The sequence below is a fragment of the Hyaloscypha bicolor genome, assembly GCF_002865645.1.
Source record: "Hyaloscypha bicolor E unplaced genomic scaffold K444scaffold_87, whole genome shotgun sequence".
Lineage (NCBI taxonomy): Eukaryota > Fungi > Ascomycota > Leotiomycetes > Helotiales > Hyaloscyphaceae > Hyaloscypha > Hyaloscypha bicolor.
The window spans coordinates 3,084,055-3,102,670 of record NW_020194589.1 but is presented as its reverse complement, the minus strand read 5'-3'; the positions used below and the strand labels follow the sequence as shown (position 1 = coordinate 3,102,670).

Below are 18,616 nucleotides of genomic sequence, written 5' to 3'. Positions count from 1 at the left end.
ATGGCCTACCTTCATCTTATTGTCATTGCGCCTCTTGGGCACATTCAAAAATCAGTCAAAGGCGCTTGCTCTGGAGAAATGCACTACAAAGATGGATAGTTTCACGATGCCCATGCTGAGAAGCTCATCCCACCTAAGACTACCGAAGCCGGCGCCGAACCAAAAGAACTCAAGAAGAAGCTCGTAGCATACTGGAACGTGCAAGACGCTTTCCGCCGTTTAAATCACTCTGGTTCTATCCACGATTTGCAAGTTCGCCTTCGGGGAAGCAAAGAAGAAGATACACCCAGAACTGAAGAGCGCCGAAACGGAATTGAATAAGGATTCAAGAAAAAGAACACGGCTGCCAGAGGTCGTTCTTATAATTCCTTAAAGACGGTAAGCAGAAAGCCAAGGCAATCCCAGTAAGGTTTTGAGGCAAGCTTTCCGTAAGGGCAGAACCGGACGACCTGCGAATCTTGACATAGTTGTCGTCAAGATTTGCATTAATCGGCTTGCGCTGGCGAATGCAGCTAAGGCTATGGGACTCGGGACTTGCTCAGTTGATGCACCATGGACAAACAACAAGAAGCCATCTCCCGATCGGTGGGCGAGACGCTGTCTAGAAGCAGATGCGAGAAGTCGAGAGGAGGCTGCTAGGTCTAAACAGACTTTTGCCTCCGAACAAACGAAAACCCAAACTCCCAGACAACCGGGCCCGAAATCTGTTCCCAAGGAAAAGACCAAAGCACCGGGTGCCGCTCAGAGCGGTTCAGAGTCAATGCTTCCCCCTGCGGCGGGGATGGCAAGTGCTCCATCGAGGTAAGTACGCCTAACCATTGGCCCAATGCACAAGGGGCCTCAAAACAAAACAAACAGCGAGAAAGAGTTATTCCCAGAGAGTCGTGGTTAAGATTCACCAAGCCTAGACGCGACCCCTTCGATGGCCCTGCCTTACCAGGCGCATCTTATCGCTGCGAGAAAGACTGCATTTGCAGAGAAACGAAGCACGGCAAAGAAGGCAACTTCGTTAGCAAATTTCCCAGCTTCTGGTAGTTCTTGGGACATTCGAGGCTCATACAAGACTGAGTGCCTTGAAATTGAAGGTGGATGGAGTCCCCAGTGTGACCCAACATGGACCCTCGACCTGTACCTCGAAGCAAGACAGGGGAACAACAACTTGATGGTACATTTCATTTAAGAGTTGTGGAAGGAGTTGTGAGATTCGAAAAGCCAATTTTGGTGCCGAAGTCTGAATCCACGTCGAAAAAGCGGAAACGAGAAGTTATGGGCGAAGATTCAGATGTTGAAATGCATATGCTTCCCGAATATAAGGGGATGAAGACTCAAGTAGTTTATACTGAGAAAGTAACCTTCCTTGGTGCCAAAGACAAGCCCACTGCTCGAAGACCTACCTGGCGATATCGATGGCGTGGGTCTGAGACTGGAGAAGGCGAGACTCAACTCGATTCAGACAAAAACGTTCAGTCCCATACTTTCAGCAAGAAAGGGATGGAGCTGGAGGGGGACTATCGATGTTGACTTCATTGGCTTATGCCACTTAACAGACGTAAGATTCGTTCCCAACCCCAGGATCCGCACGTGGACCCTGAAGCGCAATGGAGCAATAATTGAGAAGACGCATATGAATACGCTCGTAAAGCAAGATGGCGAAAACGCGGAGGCTGGCAATCTGTGAAGGCTTGACTGGCCTTCATTCATTGCTGGCTCGCGTTCGACTTCGCGTCAGAATTAACGGCACCCGGAATGAGACGTGCACTTCGGCCACTGGCCTCCCTTGCTGCTACGTCAAATACCTTGGATGGGTATTAATTGTGTGAGATTACATTATGGGATTGGGAGAGTGTCGGCTGGCAGGTGAATGGTATTGCCGGTTTTGCCAGTTAACTAAATATCTTTACTGGGTATTGCTCGAGGCTCTCTAACCTCACGTTTTCCACTTGTAGGTGAGTTAGTGAGACCTCTTACAAGGTTACACGCAGAGGGAACCTGATATTGGGAAAACATCCTTATCTCTTGACAATTCACAACGATACTGCCTTCTGATCGCAGAGTCTTGGGGTCTCCACATGTATAATCCAGAGCATATATCAAACCCTGGATTATAGTGTGTTTTTGATCCACGCTCCACTGAGTGAACGTTGCAGAGTTGCGACGGCACTCTTCCCCACGACCAATTACTACCGGATTGCAGGGCCTGGGGATAACGTCGCCAGTGCGTCGATGCATAAAATCCCATTTTCTTGCCCCTGATTGGCTACTCTTCATTAGTCTCCTTAAATTGACCTGACTGCAAGAGGGATCTGTGCGGGAGGAAGCCACGAGGAGAGGTCATAGCGGAAACTGCCAGCCCACCCGGACACAGTGTGTTGCACCTCTTCGAAGAAACGCTATGCATGATCCATCGAAACCGATTCATGCAGAACGAACATCCTTTCCATCTATTCTTATCTATCACACAATCCATTGCCAATATACTTTCGCGCTGTCACGAAGCCTCGTTGACGCCCGCACCAGACGGTTCGTCGGTTAATTAATTGCTTTGTCCAGATTGGGTTTTAGCCTTTGGCTGTTCGACATCCCCAGGAGTGCAGGAGAAATTTTGGTCTCTTCCACGACGCGCCCCAAAGTCTCGAATTCCATCCCGAAGTGCTTGTCGCAATCTGACCGTGCCTGTCATTTTGGATACTGGACGACCCGAATCTGCTGGCGGCAGAGGAGCTGCTCTGGCCGTATAATGTTGCGGCATCAGCTTACCCCTGAAAGCGCAGATAGAGTTATTAGCGACGACTGAGGGCCCTGAAACGCAAAGAGCTGATCCTCCTCTCGCAATCCGGATCGCAGGGCAATGTCGCTGAATGGTTTGGATGATCTGAAGATCAAAGAGGCCCATGATACTGCGGCAGCAGAGCCCGGAGGATGGTGAGCTTCGACCTGCGAAGCACTGCACAAATTTGAATCAAAGTACTGACCAATATCGCAGGTTCCTCCTCAATTATGTTGCTCGGGACCAGGTGGAGCTGCTAGGGCGAGGTAATGGAGGCATCGTGGAGATTCGAAACACAATTGCACAGTACGAAGAACCTGCGGCGCCGCTATTTGGATTTCTGCGCTACAGGAGGAGAAATGTTGTCATCAAATATGTGCCGGAGGAATGCTCGAGATTGGTGCAAGGTGAGCTTCTGTCGGACGAATGCGACAATCTTCGGATGAAAATTGACTTTTGATAGCACGAGTGACTGTCCATTTCAACGCAGTTACAGAACGATTTTCCCCTCACGATACCGTCTTCCCCATCGCCTCGTCGAAAGAGCTCCGAGACACCACCCTTTCTGCCGCTTGCTCTCTACATACTGCGTCAGGATCGACCTCCTCATCTACAAGTTCTCTGCGAAGACGACGCCTCATGGAAATTGTAGAGGACGCTGAGGAGGACCAACGTGCAAAAAGACAATCTACGGTCCAAGAGGAACGCCCTCTTACGGCCAAATCCCCTTCAGTCTCTGGCGGAACACCTTCACTGCTTCCATCTTCCCCACCTCCAGAGCTCCCGACCGGTCTGCCGCCTTCTGCAAGTTACCAGTCTATGGCCGCGGACGCTGAAACGGTATCCTCTACGAGTAGGGACCTCCGACCTTCCGAAATTCGATCTCAGTCGCCTACTCGATCTGTTGCGGAACCTCGAAAGTCTTCACAATCAACCAGACCCGACTTTCACAGCTACGCTTCGTACGGTTCAAACGGGAAACCAAAAATCAAGCTTGGCCCAAGACCATCTCTTGATGTAGGAGGACGGCCGCACACATCAAGTGCTTCATCTTTCTACCGTCCTGTATCAACACTCCCAGCCGGTCTAAAATTGTTCTCCAGAGGCTCTAGAAAGGGCAAAGAAAGGCCACAATCGCAGTACCCATCCGAACCACCTAGTATGACTCTTTCACCTCCGCCGGTGCCGGAAGGCATGCTCTCTCCCGTTTCGCCTGGTCTAGTCCGACCTCACACAAGTGGTGGACGTCCATCTACGAGCTCTAATACTGGTTCTAAACCTTTAATGTCACCAAATATCCTAGCTCCAAAAACTCCTGCCATAACCCCTGAGAAGGCGCGACTGATGAAAGCAATGGAACTTCGCAAAAAGAAAAATGCTGCACCTCCAGCAAGTCCGGGATTTCCACCTCCAGACGAAAGCTTGACCAACCCCACGACTCCAAGCAAGAGCTCAGTATCTGAAGCTCCGAAAGAGATACCTCACACGTTAGCCATGCTAGATGATATGTCCAAAGGTGATGACTCCGGCATTGCCTTTGACGCCAGTTCAACATTGAAAACAGACGAATCGGACGCGACCCGATCTGATTCATACCCAGTTTCTCCCGTGGGCCCATCTGAACAGGCCGAATCGACAAGAGCCTCATCAATTTCGGAATCGACAGATGAGACAATCCAGGAACCAAATAACTTTAAACAAACCACCCTCCGTAAAAATACATCTGAAGATAAATCACCAACGCTAGAGATTAGCCAAGTACCTGAACAGATCACAATGAGTACTATAGAGAACAAAGATATGGCTGTTTCAAGACCGGCATCGACTGAAGAACCACAAGTTCAATTGGAGGCTCATGAAGTTGCAGAAGGTCACTCGGAAGTCACGGGAACTATAGCAGAGGCGCTAGAAGCACCAAAGGCGCCCCAGGAGCCCGACTCGGTGTCGACCACCCACCAAGTTGAAGTTGATTTCTCTAACCCTCCAGACTCAGAACGTTCAACGTCAACAGTTCAGTCTGTTCCTGCCGAGCTCAAGACAGAATCTGAACTTATGGCTCAGCAGGTGGAAGAGGCGGTCTCCTCCCTTACTATAGAATCAGAACTTTCAACGTCTACAATCCAGGCTTATACCGCTGAGCCAGAGATCGAGCCTGAGACAGAAGTCACCGTCCAACCAGCATCACCGGAGAGTCAACTCAAGGAATGGAGGATCCCACGCTCAAAATTCAGTGTTCAAGATCTCAAAGCTACAGTAACTGCTCCGGAAATACCCAAGGAACCTGTTCCCACCATCATTCATGCTACCATGCCTCCAAAGTCACCCGTCAAGAGCACGTTTTCTACAGATCGATCATTCACCGAAGGAGATGATGAGAATGGAAACGTGGCGAAGCGAAAGCGGAGGGGCTTGGTCGAGCCGATCCGGACCGATATCGACCCCGCTGACAGGAGTGGTGCTAATTCGGAGGCTAACTTTTCCTCTGATGATGAACTCATGGATGAGCTGCAGTCTGCCGTCTTCCAAGAAGCAAAGCCGATCTCAGTCTCCAAATCACCAATTAGTCCTGTGTTTCCCAGTCCAAAGAAGCAGAGTGGACAGCCAGGCAGATTCTCTCGTGCATTCTCCTCCCCCTTTCGCAAAGAGGGTTCTGATTCCAAACTTCTTGAGACGCCTACTCCGGTGCAGCCTACACAGAAACCCAAAACACGTTCGGTGTCTGCTGCTGCTGCATACCTGGACAAAGTAAACCAACAGTCTGCCCAGCCGCTGGCAAAGAAGGCTAACCTAGGTTCTGGAATATCTCAAAGAATCAAGGCACTGGAGAAGCTTGGAGCAGGAGCCAGTACCCCTCCAAGCACAACTGGACCCACACCAGGCGCGTCAACTGCGTTCTTTTCTGTTAGAAAAGGCAGCGGTCGAGGACCTTCCAGATCTCCATCAATTGCTGAACGTGCCAACTCATTGACCAAAGGAGATGCTTCACCATCGATATCTCGTGAATCTTCTCCCGAGACACTGAAATTACGTGACAGATCTGGCTCTATCCAATCTCGAGTCGAGGCCTTCAAATCCAGTCCCATCCCTACTGCTCAACTACCAAATCGTTCGCGACCCGAGTCAATCTCTGTTACGGCAAGAATCGTTCGTGATCCAGCCCAGCCTTTCCCGGCCAAGTCGGAAGCCGGAAAGAACCCAGAAGACTATACACCGCTCGATCTCAAGCAGTCGCCTTTGGTAATTGATCACCAGAAGGCAGTTGAAGCACCAAAGGAGACAATCCAGGAGAGACGACTATCAAAGGAAAGACGACTCTCGACCGCGTCGAGAACAACAACAACTACTACTACTAAGGAGCGCAGATCTTCGATCACCATTGTCAAAGACTTTATCAGCGATACTCGGACATCAATTAGCGAGCGTCGCCGGTCAATCAATCTTGATCGTGATATTTCCTCTCCTTTGCTGAAGTCTCCGATGAAATCCCCATCACGCCCGCCATCTGTTCACCAATCTCCCAGGATGTCACTCAGCAGCCGCTTGTCAATTTCCAGTAAGGATCTCACAAATGGCAACACTCTTTCTCCACCCCGAACCGCTGGCTCTTCCTCATCTCTTGGTGACGAGAAGGGCGATAAGAAGGCAGGTAGAGCAAGTCGAATGCTCAGAAGAATGTCTTCATCGCTATCTTCAAGCAGGAAGAACATTGCTCACGCGGTGTCTCCAACTGTTAGGGAGGATCCCGAGCCCGCAAACGAGTCCGCAACATCCTCTGCTTCGCTGACTCCTACGCCAACAAGTGTCAACATTGGAGACGTCAATGTCCAATTCCCTGACACTCTCCTGTGGAAGAGACGATCAATGCTTCTCGATTCGCAGGGCAATCTCATTATGTCACCAGCTCTTACTGCGAGTGGAAATCCCAAGGATAAAACCAATACAGGAGCTACAAAAAGATTTCATCTCACTGAATTCAGGACACCTGCAATACCAGATGTAGAGATGCAGGAGTTGCCAAACAGCGTTGTACTAGATTTTGTTGAGGGTGGCCAGCTCCAGATTGCGTGCGAGGACAGGGCCGGCCAAGGACATGTGTTGAATGGTATGATCTCTCACCCGCCTTTTCTTCCCTTTCCTATGCTAACATGTACCAGTCTTGCAAGATGCTCACCGTTCGTGGGCAGCCTTCGCCTGAGCACCGATTATTGCCTACCTCCCCCTCTTCACCACACCATCGACTGGACCATCTTCATGTTCATATATTCATGCACTCCCTTTTGTAACGGAGAGAACAAATACTTCACGCTGTCACGATGCATGGATATAACGCTTTGCATTTCACAATTTCAATTTTCTTGTAGCGACAAAACCAGATACCAGATCCTATTCGATCACAACCCTTTTTTGCTTGTGTACAGATAAGTGTATGTCTTCTTCAGAATTAGCGCGCACTTCACCGCATATACGGCGGTGTTTGGGGCTAGGAATGGATTGAGAATTGAGAATTAAAGTTGTAGACCTTCCTCTTGACCAGTGAAGTCTGCAGACCCCGTATCAGAAAACCTCCTGCAAGTGCGAACTTGAACCCCGCATCCCTTTTCTTTTCATGGTTCCGCCTCCTGACTAGCCGGGCTGGGACTAGTGATCGCCCACCCCCCTTGTGCTCATCAAACGCGTGACGGGTGGCTGACAAGGCTCACTCTTTGGGCTCGCAACGTAAACACCTTGATGCATTCTTACTCCACTTGTTAACTGTATATCGAAGACTCGAGTGAGCATCTCAATTCAATTTCTGGGCAAGCAAAAGTTGATAGTTCTTGATTTCGGAGAAGAATGGATCCCCTCATTATGGCAATTCAAGGCACGAGCGCCAAGACTCTACGGAACAGGATGGGCAGTATGTGCAAAGAGGATTCGCGCTGTAGGAATGTTCTCACATCTTTTGTTGCTCGTCCAGGTTGGGTTTGAAGGGAGGAAGAGAAAGTTGGATGATGTTAGTGCGGATGTATTGGTACCAAGATTCGACACGTGTAGTCACTGCGGGGAGGAGTTTAATGTTACACTGAACAAGGGAGAAGTTTGTAGTTGGCATGTGGGTAAGTCGTCGATTCCGAGGTCACAGGCTCAGCTCGTTGACTTCAAATAGGAACGAAGGAGATGTTTGAAGACGCAAGTATCTGGGGTGATTTTGAGGACGATAGGGAGGGCCAAACGAGGTACGAAACTAGCGACATCCCTGACTACGCGGAAGGGTGGCAATGGACTTGTTGTGGAAAGCTTGGGGATGAGGAGGGCTGCTTGAAGGGACCGCATGCTGGCAAGCAGTATTTTAAGGGTGGGCTCAACGATAACGAGGACGAGGAAGGAAGGAGTTGATGAAGGTCTCCCTGATGCGAAGCAGCAGAAGCTGGACGGCTCTGAGGGGGAGTTCAGAAATTCGGTGGCTGATCTATTGGATGTCGTGAAAAAAGAGGTGCAAGCACCCAAAGCACAAATATCATTACGGTCCCTGACTCGAGCGACGCCGAAGCCGAGAATCATGGGAGGATATCCAGATTTGCGGCAGATGCGGAGAAGACTATGATACCAATGTCGACCCCAATGAATACCAGGTCCAATGCCACTCCCACCCAGGTATTACTGCGATTTGCTTACATGTGAGAATATTTCTAAGTCGGGATAGGAGAACTGGTAATTGCCGGTATTTATGATGGAAAATTACCAGATGAGTACAAGGAAGGGCTAGATGTAGATCTCAATGAGGAGTACTTCAAGTATGATTGTTGTGGCGGCGATCCAGGGCCCAAGGGATGTGAAGAAAAAGACTCTCATGAGTCCGAGGAGTATGTGGACGAGTCAGTGGGTCCACACCCACGTTTCTTAGTAGACTGTATGATTAGTATGGTGGCTATATTTGTTGTCTTGTTCTTGAGCTTCTTCTGAGCTTGTACAGTACAATCAACGTATTTAAAGTATCTTGGTCTTACCTTCAAAGTTAGACACCAGGGAAGGCCCAGTGATCGACATAATCCCTGTCCAGATTTCGACGCGGGACGCGACACGCCACTTTGGACTTGACGCGTTCTCAATTTCCTTTTGCCAGACTACATTATTAATCTCGGTAACTTAAGTGAGAAGAACCTGTTGTTGTTGTTGTTGTTGTTGTTATTTGTCCACTGCAATTTTCGTACATTGAAGTATTTCAAGAACATCCCGAAAAATGGAGGCTGAGGGCAAGAAGAGAAAGTTGGAGGAGATTAGCGTGGAGGAATTGGTTCCAAAGTTGGACACCTGCGTGAATTGTGAATGCGAGTTTGACCACAATTTGAATGATGGCGAGCATGATCCTTGCGAATATCATCCTGGTGAGTCTCCTTGTTTCCCTTCTGGATCCGAGTTTAGCTTTGGCTTTGGGAGTAATTGCTGATTATTAGCTCATGGCAGGGAGAAAGCAGTTAAACGAAGACGCGGAGATCTGGGAAGAGTACAAAGAATGGAGTACTGGCCCGATGGAGGACACAATCGATATGTATGAGTATGGGAGTGGGTGGCAATGGACTTGCTGTGAAGGAGAGGGGAATTGGGGAGGTTGTGTTCCACATAAAGGGAAGAAGCATCCCGAAGGATTGGCTGCATCGCCGAAGAGAGAGTCTGGAGCTGAATCTGCACCTGATGCGAAGCACCAGAAAGTGGACGACTCCGACAAAAAGTCCAGCAACTCTGTGATTGACTTCACCAACGAAGCTGAAGCTCCAAAGGCCACACAGAGCGAAGTGGAAGTGCCATCCCAAGCACCTGAAGTCCTCACTCTCTCTGATTCGAGCGCAGAAGAGGAGGATGAAGGAAGCTTTGAGGGCATGGAATCTGAAAATATCGAGACTTGCACCTATTGTGGAAAAGAGTATGATGGCGATGGTGATGAAGACTGTCTCTCTCACGATGGTGTGCTTCATTCCCTGATTCCTTGAGGCGACAGCACTGACACCTAAATAGAAGACTTGACCATTGTGGAAGACTGTCCACTCTCGGAAGCCGAAAGAGAGGAGCTTGATGTAGAGAAAAATCCCGAATGGTTTGTTTGGAGTTGTTGTGGGGAACCAGCAGATAGTGAGGGTTGCAGGCTGATTAGCTCTCATCATCCTGATCGAGGTATGGGCTATTAAATGGGCATTCTCGCCTTTGAGGGGCTGTACAGACGGTAGTTGGTGGCTATTCGACGTAAATGGCCCCATGGCGTCTGAGCATTAGTTGTATGGATGCCGAACGAGTCTGTCCTGTAAGGCTTCTTCTACTTCTCAAAGTTTGGAGTGACTGATCTGGCCGGAAGGAAACAAGGATAATCGAATCGATTCTGTACCCTTTCCTGACTTCTTCCTTTTCAGCCCCTTTCCTCGTTTACGTTGCTTATCAATCGGAAAGTCCCAGTCAACTATCGGCAGAATTCTGATCATGAATATCCGATAGCTTATGGGTAGTTCCTCTCTGTAACCTCCGGTCTTGCAAGAATGGAGTTTTTGTGGGGAGCGCTAGTCCCGATTTGTTTAGAGGTCCCTTGTCAACTTAGCTGCTGGGACAGAGTTCCTTGGGTCACAGTACCACTTCTCAATAATTATGCTTTACGAGGATTCGAGTCCGAAGTTAGATATAGAGTGATTTATCATCTGTTTAGCGCCAAATTTTCAATTGGGGGGGGGACCTCGAAACATCTTAGGTTAGTGTCAGGAATCCTTGTTTTGAAGACTAGTTTCTGTGGCATCCAAATCATGTGTATATAAAGGGATAGAATTCTCTGAAAGTTCCAACTATGCCATGAATAACACATTCAATCAATCTCCTCTCGAAACGAATTCGGGGCCAACCTCAAAGCCGATGTCTTCCCAATCAGTTCTTCTCATTGGCGCAGGCGGCTACATAGGCCGTGCTGTAGCCCAGGAATTCTTGTCCCAGAAGTCGAAATTCGCACGTGTTGCGATACTCGCCGATTTGCCAAAAGTGGGCAAGTTCGCCGAGATCTCCAGCGAAGGGATGGAGGTCGTTGTGGGAAATTTTCTTGAGCCAAACTCTTTCAAAGGTAAGCATCATCTTCTCGCTCTCTTCTCGAGAGCCCAAGGTTAACTTCTCCCTAGGCTTCACCATCGTGATTTGCATGTTGGGTAACCATGCCATGAAGCACCAACCCGCCATCATAGATGTCGCCATCTCAGCTGGGGTAACGAATTTCTACCCCTCAGAGTTTGGCTCCGATATCTCGCAAGGCGCATATCTCAGCAACCGGTACTTCCGCGACAAACAGATCACACGTGAACACCTTACCAAAGCAGCAGAACATCACAAGGGCTTTGGGTATACGCTGATGGTCACTGGCAGTTTTGCGGAGTATGCGGCACATCCAGCATTTGGCGTCGATCCGGACCAGGGGACTTTTGACTTCTTTGGGCCGAAAGAGAAGAAGGAACCGTTCACCGGAATTTTGGAGTGAGCTAAAGTTATTTCAGTGAATTGGTGCTTATTGACTGATATGCCCGAACAGTATTGCTAAATACGTCGTTGCTTCTGTCCTGATGCTTGAATCCAAATTCGAAACCGAGAATCCATGTCGCACTTTTCGTATTCCCACAGCAACATATAGTTGGGAGGAAGTCATTGAGACTCTCTCTCGCGTCCAAGGGAAGAAATACACCTGCACGTATCATCAGACGTCGGAGGCCCATGCCTTGGCAAAAAAGTATGCAAGTGAGGGAGATGTGGATAGAGAGCTGGGGTACTCTCTTAAAGCTATTATTGGTGGTCCGAACGAGGAAGGAGTGCCGAAGCCGTGGGACCACGACAAGTTTCCAGACATCAATCCAGAGAGTTTGGAACTTTCCTTGAGGCGTTACTTTGGGAAGCAGGAACAATGAAGTGGTTGAGAAGATGTGTGAATGCAGCTAGCGGATATTCATTGAGAGTTTTCCCACGAAAAGCACTTGGTGATGCTGTGATATCTCTCATCGAAAAACCCCCCTACCCATAGCATGTTCGCGGCTGTGATCAGCGCTTCATCCCAGCCATTCAATCCCATGAGTCTGCCAGCATAGACGACCAAATCTAGGAAATCGTGTTTTATTTCCTCGCTGGATGTCGAGATTGCGGCTAAAGAGGCAATCCAATTCAGGAGCGGTTTGAAAAGTATCCATTGCTTGTAATGCATATTCGTAATTAGGATGGTATGAAGCTTTTGAACATTCTTGGTTATGTGTTGATGTTCGGTGCTGTGTAGTCTACAATCCAAAATGTTGAATTGAGATGAAACTTTCTCGAGGAGCAAAAGAGTCGCCAGTCTGCAGCACTCTTCCAAGAGACTGTCCTCGGTGATATCTGAAACAGGCACAGAAAGTTCTCCCAGGCGGCCAAACAATAAACCCATTGTCTTCTGATCAATGGATACAGTCTCGGGCCTGCTCTCCTTCCACATCAAGTCGGACTTCAGCGTCATCATAAGTGTAGTGATATCGTGGAAAATCGACAACAGGGGAGAGTTAGCCCGGAATGCATGTTTCCAGATGCTCTGGTAGTAGTACGGCGTTTGGGGTACAGGCCACGGCATATTTTTGATTGCGCTTTCATTGGCCGATGCCGTTGGAAGTGGAAAGAGTGGTCGTGGCCGTTCGAGAAAGCAGGTGCCAGCAAGGTCGACTCCAGAAATGAGGTGCCTTAGCACTGGATTATTTGAAAGGCAGGAGACGCCGCCTCGAGCTTCAATAATCCGATAAAGTGCTGCCATATGGAGGTCATACTCAGCCCAATCGTTCGTCCGGTGACTGAAGGAGGCAAATGCGAGCACGGTACCGATAACGCCATCGCTGATTCCCAAGACTGGGTCGAGTAATCGTGCTCGGACAGAGCGCATAGCTCGTGAGTGCAGGGCAATTGATTGAGGACAGTGGTCTTCATTTTGCAAGCCGTTGCGAAGCGTGAAGACATGAGCAGAGATATTGGACAAGACTTCGTAGAAAAAGGCAGGATCGGAAATACTGATGGGAAACCAAGTATCCTTAAATGGACGCAAATGAGGGTCTGGCCAATTATAAAGATGGTCGATCAGAAAAAGGATCTCCATATCCACTGGGACGGGATAACGCTGAAAGGGGTTCATGCGGCCAGAGCCAAGAAAACCAGATTCTGGTGCCGGGATGATGAAATCATCTTCCTCTTGAGTTTTGTTCACTCGTATGTCCCTGAGGGTTGTGACGTTGCTATTGGCTATGTACTGCGAAGTCGAGAAGATTGGCTTCCGCCGTGCTTTGCCAATGTCCTTCATGATATGCTTCCGGATTGTATGCAAGTGGTTCTTGTCTGTGACTCGGCCGTTGATGTCGACTTCGACAAAAGCGAATTCTTTTGCCGCCATGGATGGCTATGGAAAGATTGTTCGTTGATACAACCTTAATCCTGTGAGGAGGCGCTCAATTAAGAGACCACATAGCAGTACAAGAGACGGGAGAATGTCGAGAAACGGAAGGGAAATATGGGAAGAGGAGTATTTGGGAGGGCATTACCAATCCACCCACCCCGTTTATGCATAATTGGCCGAGAGTCATCGACCATACCAGATTCGGAACTAGTTTGTCTCGATTCAAGAATAGCGATGCTGCTTCTTTAAAGCAGCAACGCTGTCCAAACAAGGCTCGTGGAGAGTTTTCCAATGGATCGATAGTCCTTCAAGATCGAGGTTTTCAAGAATGAGCATTTCAAAACCAATGACCTGCTCTTTAATTGAGATACCTATTTATTTTTTGGATCATGTGTCTTAGGCGGTGCAATTGAGGACGTACTTAACCCCGGCTTCCCTTGCTCTGCCTCGAGCTGGTGCTGAGATCTGGGCACACATCTTCCCCGATGTCCAATTGCTGTCACAATCCAGAGCTCAAGTAAGCATATTCCTTGTAAATGTGATGTTGCGCATGGCATTCAATGTCCAAACTCTGCCTGGGACATTGACATTGTCAATTCAGTGGCAAGCTTTCAGTCTCGAGTTGAAAACCAGTCACTTTCGCATTCAAGTGAACAATTGAGATCAATGTTGTTTTATACATCTCCCCCAATGTCTGAAGTCGGCGTAGTACATTAGAATTTGTAAGGTGAATTCAAGACACACGAAATGGATTTGCATCCTGGCTGACCTGAGTAAGTGTCCCGTAAGTTTTGTGGTATATCGCTTTCCATGTCTCAAGCGTTTTGGAACATTCAGAGATCGTTCAATTCTTCCGGAGAGAATTTGATTACGAAGTTTGACTTTCAAACGATGCTGTTGGAGATTGCACCCCAGTTAATGTGCCATATCTTCTCGCAAATTGGGACTGTCGAATCCGTTTTCTGTGGGATACCATTTGCGGAACTCCCGTCATATTATAGATGGCGATACCTTACGGGTGTTGGCTTTAGGATTGTCGTCTAAGCATCTGTATCTCGTTTCGTTTGGGATTTCATTCACACTACGCCACTGCTAGGCTTAAAACACTTCTCAAATGAAACGGTCACTAAATTTTGGTGCCTGGGGAGTTCCTGCAACGATAATGAAGATATTGACTCTTCTTCACTAGTCAAATGTACACATTTTCAGATCGGGAATGCTGTACTACTATGGCACTCAACTATCGTCGACACAAGAGAAGTGCAAGACATCGATGGCCCCTTTCATTTTAGTAAGATTACATTCTCATCAGTTCCGTTCTCAGCTTCGGCTTTTCTTCGTCCGACTTTCCCCCTTTCGTTTCATTCTCACTCTCCTTTTCGCTTTCCTTCATTTCCTTCCAGAATGCCCAGCACCATTTTGAAAACTCTGAAGTCTTTGGTGATCCAAAGCCTGTGAACCTTATTAATTCTTCTAGAGTCTCAGATCGACCGAGTGGCGGCAGTCCTTCAGCCCAGTAAGCATGCCACTGGTCTCTGGTCGCTGGCGGACCGTCCTCGATCATAGTCCACGGCTGTTTGGAAGGATCTATCCCAAGCCTCCTGAAGTTAGATACTCGTTGGACATATCTCCCGAATTCGGCCCCATTCCACCGAGAAAGTAGTTCGAAAGGTTCAGGGCCGTCGAAAGGGTCCGCGCGTCGGTTGAGAGGCAAGTGAAGCTGATATCTGATCATCTTCATTCCCGAGGACAACGGATTTAGAGCCAACAGATGCACGTAGCGGTTTGCAAGGTTACCGGGCATATTGAAAAAGCGGGCAGCCTCGTTATTTCTGCAAATTCGCGCCCAGTCTTCGACATACTGTGACTTGTCTCCTTTACTGAACCATCTGCCGAGCCTTTCCACTCGCATGAAATTTGCAGTTGTCCCAGGAAGTTCGTCTAGGGCCTCGTCCAGCTGGAACTGTGTGAGCTCCAGCGCTTTTTGGACTTCAGCATCGTCCCATACATCACCATTTCGTACCCTGCCGAAAGATTCGGCCGTTTCCATCTGCCGCCCGATGTGATACAGTAGATGATTTCCTGTGACGAAACCTTTCGGGACATGGATGCTAGCTGTCCGAACATTGCGTAGCTTGCACAATGGCATTAAAACAACCTCAATGTCGGGTACGTATTCGTCTTCGTCAAGATGTTCTGGGTCGATAGGGACGGTTTTGTGTGCAGTTCCATTTGTTGCCCAACTTGCATTGGTCTCCCGAAGGTAAATATCGATGCTCGGAAACTCTTCCGCTTGAGAGAGTAGCTCCATGAGGTCCTGAATCTTCGTCCACAATAAGACTACTTGGCCAGGATCTTCCTGGCTGGGAGCCTCGATCTCAATCTTAATCGCTTTGAGTCCTTTATATGGCAGCACCCGAAAGTGATCAAATTCGGCCTTGTTTGGATGTATGTTCCATCTGGCACCCACAGAAGTTGTAAGGTAAAGCCATGATCCGGTGTCAGAGCAGACGCGCGGCGAAAGATGGAACGTCAAAACGACCTTGTTATAGATATTTGCCGATACTTCGTCGCGCAAGAAGTGGCATGTTCGAAGAATGCCGAGACCGTCCTTTGCTTTTTTATAACTGAATCTGAATCCGGGCTGAATCGAAAAGTGTCCCCAGATCTGGGCTCTAATTTCTGGAGGAAGCCACCCAAGATATCCAATGGTGTCGGGTACAACTGACGCCATGGTTTCGATGTGTCGAACGACCGCGGCCGCCGATGTGAATGTGCAAGAGTGCTAGGTCCAGCGGTTTCCTGTTTGGGAAATGCGCAACAAGGCTGGGTAGAGTGGCTTCCTGTCAAATTCGGATTGTGCTTTGATGTGTCTGAAGACCACGGAAAGATGAGCGACGGTCTTATGGGAATGATCAGACAGAGCTCACTAGTGCTTCGCCTTAAAACACCAGTCGGAATTTGAACGTCCTCAGAATCCTCTTGACATTCAAATTCCGCTTGGAACCGCGTCGTTCGCAGCCGGGGAAGGCGGACTTTTGGTAAGAGAGAACCACTCCCACGAAGCACCGGTGGGGCGCGCTCGAGGGCACTCGAGTAATTGGGGCAAGTTGAGCAAAGGAAGCGCAGAAAAGAGAGGGTAGCTCGGCTGGAGGAATAAAAACACAATGGTTGACCACCTCCACCTGCGATGCTCTGCACGTGATTTATGCAAGGGAGACTCGTAGAGTCAAATATGTTATTTTTAAGTCCGGACCCGCGTCTCATTGCCTTTCTCAACCAACTAATGGCCAAGGCGATAATCCGGTGTCTCTAGATAGGGAATTGTCAGATTCAATTTATGTCAGAGTGCAAAATCGATTATCCTTCGATCTCACGTAAAATCCATGGTTCTGTATGCACTCTAGCAAGAAAGGGTTGTGAGCGAAGTGGATAAGACGGGCTCGAGTACAAGTAAGGCAGCCTGCTCAATTTCACCATTCGCTATTGTGTTTCCCATCGTCGAGACATTTCTCGTTCTATCATTCCCTTCTCGATGTCCTTGTCGAACTTGGAACCTGGTAACTCCTCGTTCGACCCTTCGTCATCTTTGGGTTTCACTGGGATGGAAAGGTGCTGCCAGATTTCGACTCTGATTTCAGGAGGAAGCTTTGCGAAATTTCCTATGTTTTTGTGGATAATTGGTGCTGCTTTCGGCTGGAGTGAAGGCCCGTATCCATGCCTGTTCAGTTCTGCGGAGGCCAAAACCCCCAATTCTTTCTGGAGAAAACACTCTTTTAGCACGGTAGTGCTGGCCACGAGAAAGGAAAATGTATGTTCGCTCTGCCCTGGGTCCTTTTGTTAAAAATAAAATCTTGCGAGTTTGAAAAAGGGGCCCGAAACCTTAGGCGAGTATACTCCAGCTATATCGGTACAAGGCTGGACGCTAAGAGGTCATTGCACCATGGAACTAAGAAATGCTGGAGTTTCTACCCACGAGCCCTGAATTATTAACAAATAAAGTCACTGTGGCATCTTGACCTGTATAACGACCGTATTCTTTCTTCATTGATCAAACAGACGGCGCCCACAACGCTTTATTGGATAATGACTCTTCAGACTCCAAACCTAGGAATCTTGGACCGGCTTCCTCGTGAAGTCCGCGACATGGTATGGGAGTATATATGTGCTCCGAGAGGCGACCAATCGAATCCACATACGAAGAATAACCTGGCCAGTCTCGGAACATGTCGTCAAGTATACGAAGAACTCTCTGCGAAAGTGTACGACCATGAGACTTTTATCATCCGGGTATCGCCCAGATATCAGGTCAATTCCTGGTTGTGCTTTGAGAACTCTCGAGGTGCGAAATGGCATGTGAAAGGCCTGGAAGACGCCAGAACACGGGGATTCGCGAACCTTCCATATAAGAGACTGAAGCAAGTCACAATCAGCATCGAAGCCACGCAACATATTCCTGGAAGGGAAGATCAAGGTCAAATCATCTGTCTCTTTTTCAAGATGAGAGACCTCACAGAAATTCTTTTGGAAGCTAAAAAAGGCGGCCTGCACAACATTGAGCTCGAATTGCTTGATTTAGGAACAGGGAAATGGTACGAGGGAGGGTGGCCAAAGACGACCATTCTACTTATCCAGGACGCTCCATCATTTGTGCCCGAGTACGACTTTAGTATTGTGTGGCTTCCGCTCTACTCATTCGCTTCATTTCTTCCAAGTATGAAACTTGGCCAACTTCCATGCGAGATGCGTGAGTTTTTGATGGGCGAAATAACGGCACAAGAAGCAGATCAAGAGACAAGGTCCGACGAGAAGGCCAAAGAAAGGTCAGACATCCTCTACGCTCACTTCGACCTCGCCTTGGATGGAGAAGAAGGAGAGACTGCAGACATGCTGCGTTTGCATCGGTTCAGCACTTGGTATCAGCGAGGAGCCAACCACGGATCGGAATACCTCAGAGAGCTCGAAAGAATATGGAGAGATCGCGCATGGGAAGCTGCATGGAGAGACGGGTGGAATGAGAACGACTCAATTGCAATCGAAAAGCGGTGCTATATGTTTCATTCTCTCAATCCGTTGTACGCAAAAAGACAAAGGGGGAGATCGACACAGAGAATAGCTGGGCCGTTTGATAAGAGCCCTCAATTTAGCGAGGTTTTGAAAGATTGCCTACCCGCTGTAAATCTTGAGGGCGTGTGGGATAGAGATGAGTGGTTCCGCTGCTACCCAGCTGGAATCAAGCCTTGGAAATTCATCACGGAGGGATGGAGATTACCTCTGTATAACGAAGAGGGACGCATTTATAGAGATGCGAGCGACGCCTTTGCCGATCGATTTGGAGGTCAAGCTTCCCGATGTCTTTTGTATCTGTTTGGGGACGAGGTTGAATAGGAGAGTACGGCAGATGCTTAAACATTGAAATATGGAAGAGCCCACAGCTCTACCTAGGCAGGAATTTT

General features: G+C 48.5%; 7 protein-coding genes across 7 annotated transcripts; 5 read left to right on the top strand and 2 right to left on the bottom strand.

The window, feature by feature from the left end:
* Positions 1-1,942, top strand: K444DRAFT_653402 (uncharacterized protein; the record flags this gene model as incomplete). The annotated part of the gene is made up of 6 exons (XM_024885878.1): positions 1-54; positions 100-252; positions 410-585; positions 650-801; positions 894-1,101; positions 1,140-1,942. The coding sequence occupies 6 exons, from the start codon at positions 1-3 to the stop codon at positions 1,519-1,521; spliced, it is 1,125 nt and encodes a 374-aa protein (XP_024736181.1). The 3' UTR covers positions 1,522-1,942.
* Positions 1,943-2,394: 452 nt separating this feature from the next.
* Positions 2,395-7,333, top strand: K444DRAFT_563504 (uncharacterized protein). The gene is made up of 4 exons (XM_024877026.1): positions 2,395-2,922; positions 2,984-3,174; positions 3,231-6,869; positions 6,922-7,333. Exons 1-4 carry the CDS (start codon positions 2,849-2,851, stop codon positions 6,960-6,962), a joined length of 3,945 nt encoding a protein of 1,314 aa, XP_024736180.1. The 5' UTR covers positions 2,395-2,848; the 3' UTR covers positions 6,963-7,333.
* A 1,654-nt stretch (positions 7,334-8,987) lies between these two features.
* On the top strand, positions 8,988-9,930 carry K444DRAFT_630884 (uncharacterized protein; the record flags this gene model as incomplete). Its single annotated transcript, XM_024883277.1, has 3 exons — positions 8,988-9,132; positions 9,212-9,709; positions 9,761-9,930. 3 exons carry the CDS (start codon positions 8,988-8,990, stop codon positions 9,928-9,930), a joined length of 813 nt encoding a protein of 270 aa, XP_024736179.1.
* A 706-nt stretch (positions 9,931-10,636) lies between these two features.
* Positions 10,637-11,667, top strand: K444DRAFT_531673 (NAD(P)-binding protein; the record flags this gene model as incomplete). Its single annotated transcript, XM_024875013.1, has 3 exons — positions 10,637-10,838; positions 10,894-11,242; positions 11,298-11,667. The coding sequence occupies 3 exons, from the start codon at positions 10,637-10,639 to the stop codon at positions 11,665-11,667; spliced, it is 921 nt and encodes a 306-aa protein (XP_024736178.1).
* Positions 11,668-11,705: 38 nt separating this feature from the next.
* K444DRAFT_630882 (uncharacterized protein) lies at positions 11,706-13,157 on the bottom strand (the record flags this gene model as incomplete). The annotated part of the gene is made up of 1 exon (XM_024883276.1): positions 11,706-13,157. The coding sequence occupies one exon, from the start codon at positions 13,155-13,157 to the stop codon at positions 11,706-11,708; it is 1,452 nt and encodes a 483-aa protein (XP_024736177.1).
* Positions 13,158-14,287: 1,130 nt separating this feature from the next.
* Positions 14,288-16,339, bottom strand: K444DRAFT_428729 (uncharacterized protein). Its single transcript, XM_024872752.1, has 3 exons — positions 16,091-16,339; positions 15,169-16,033; positions 14,288-15,117 (listed from the first exon to the last, which is right to left on the bottom strand). The coding sequence occupies exons 2-3, from the start codon at positions 15,892-15,894 to the stop codon at positions 14,458-14,460; spliced, it is 1,386 nt and encodes a 461-aa protein (XP_024736176.1). The 5' UTR covers positions 15,895-16,033; positions 16,091-16,339; the 3' UTR covers positions 14,288-14,457.
* Positions 16,340-17,246: 907 nt separating this feature from the next.
* Positions 17,247-18,548, top strand: K444DRAFT_630880 (uncharacterized protein; the record flags this gene model as incomplete). The annotated part of the gene is made up of 1 exon (XM_024883275.1): positions 17,247-18,548. One exon carries the CDS (start codon positions 17,247-17,249, stop codon positions 18,546-18,548), a length of 1,302 nt encoding a protein of 433 aa, XP_024736175.1.
* Between the last annotated feature and the right edge of the window lie 68 nt (positions 18,549-18,616).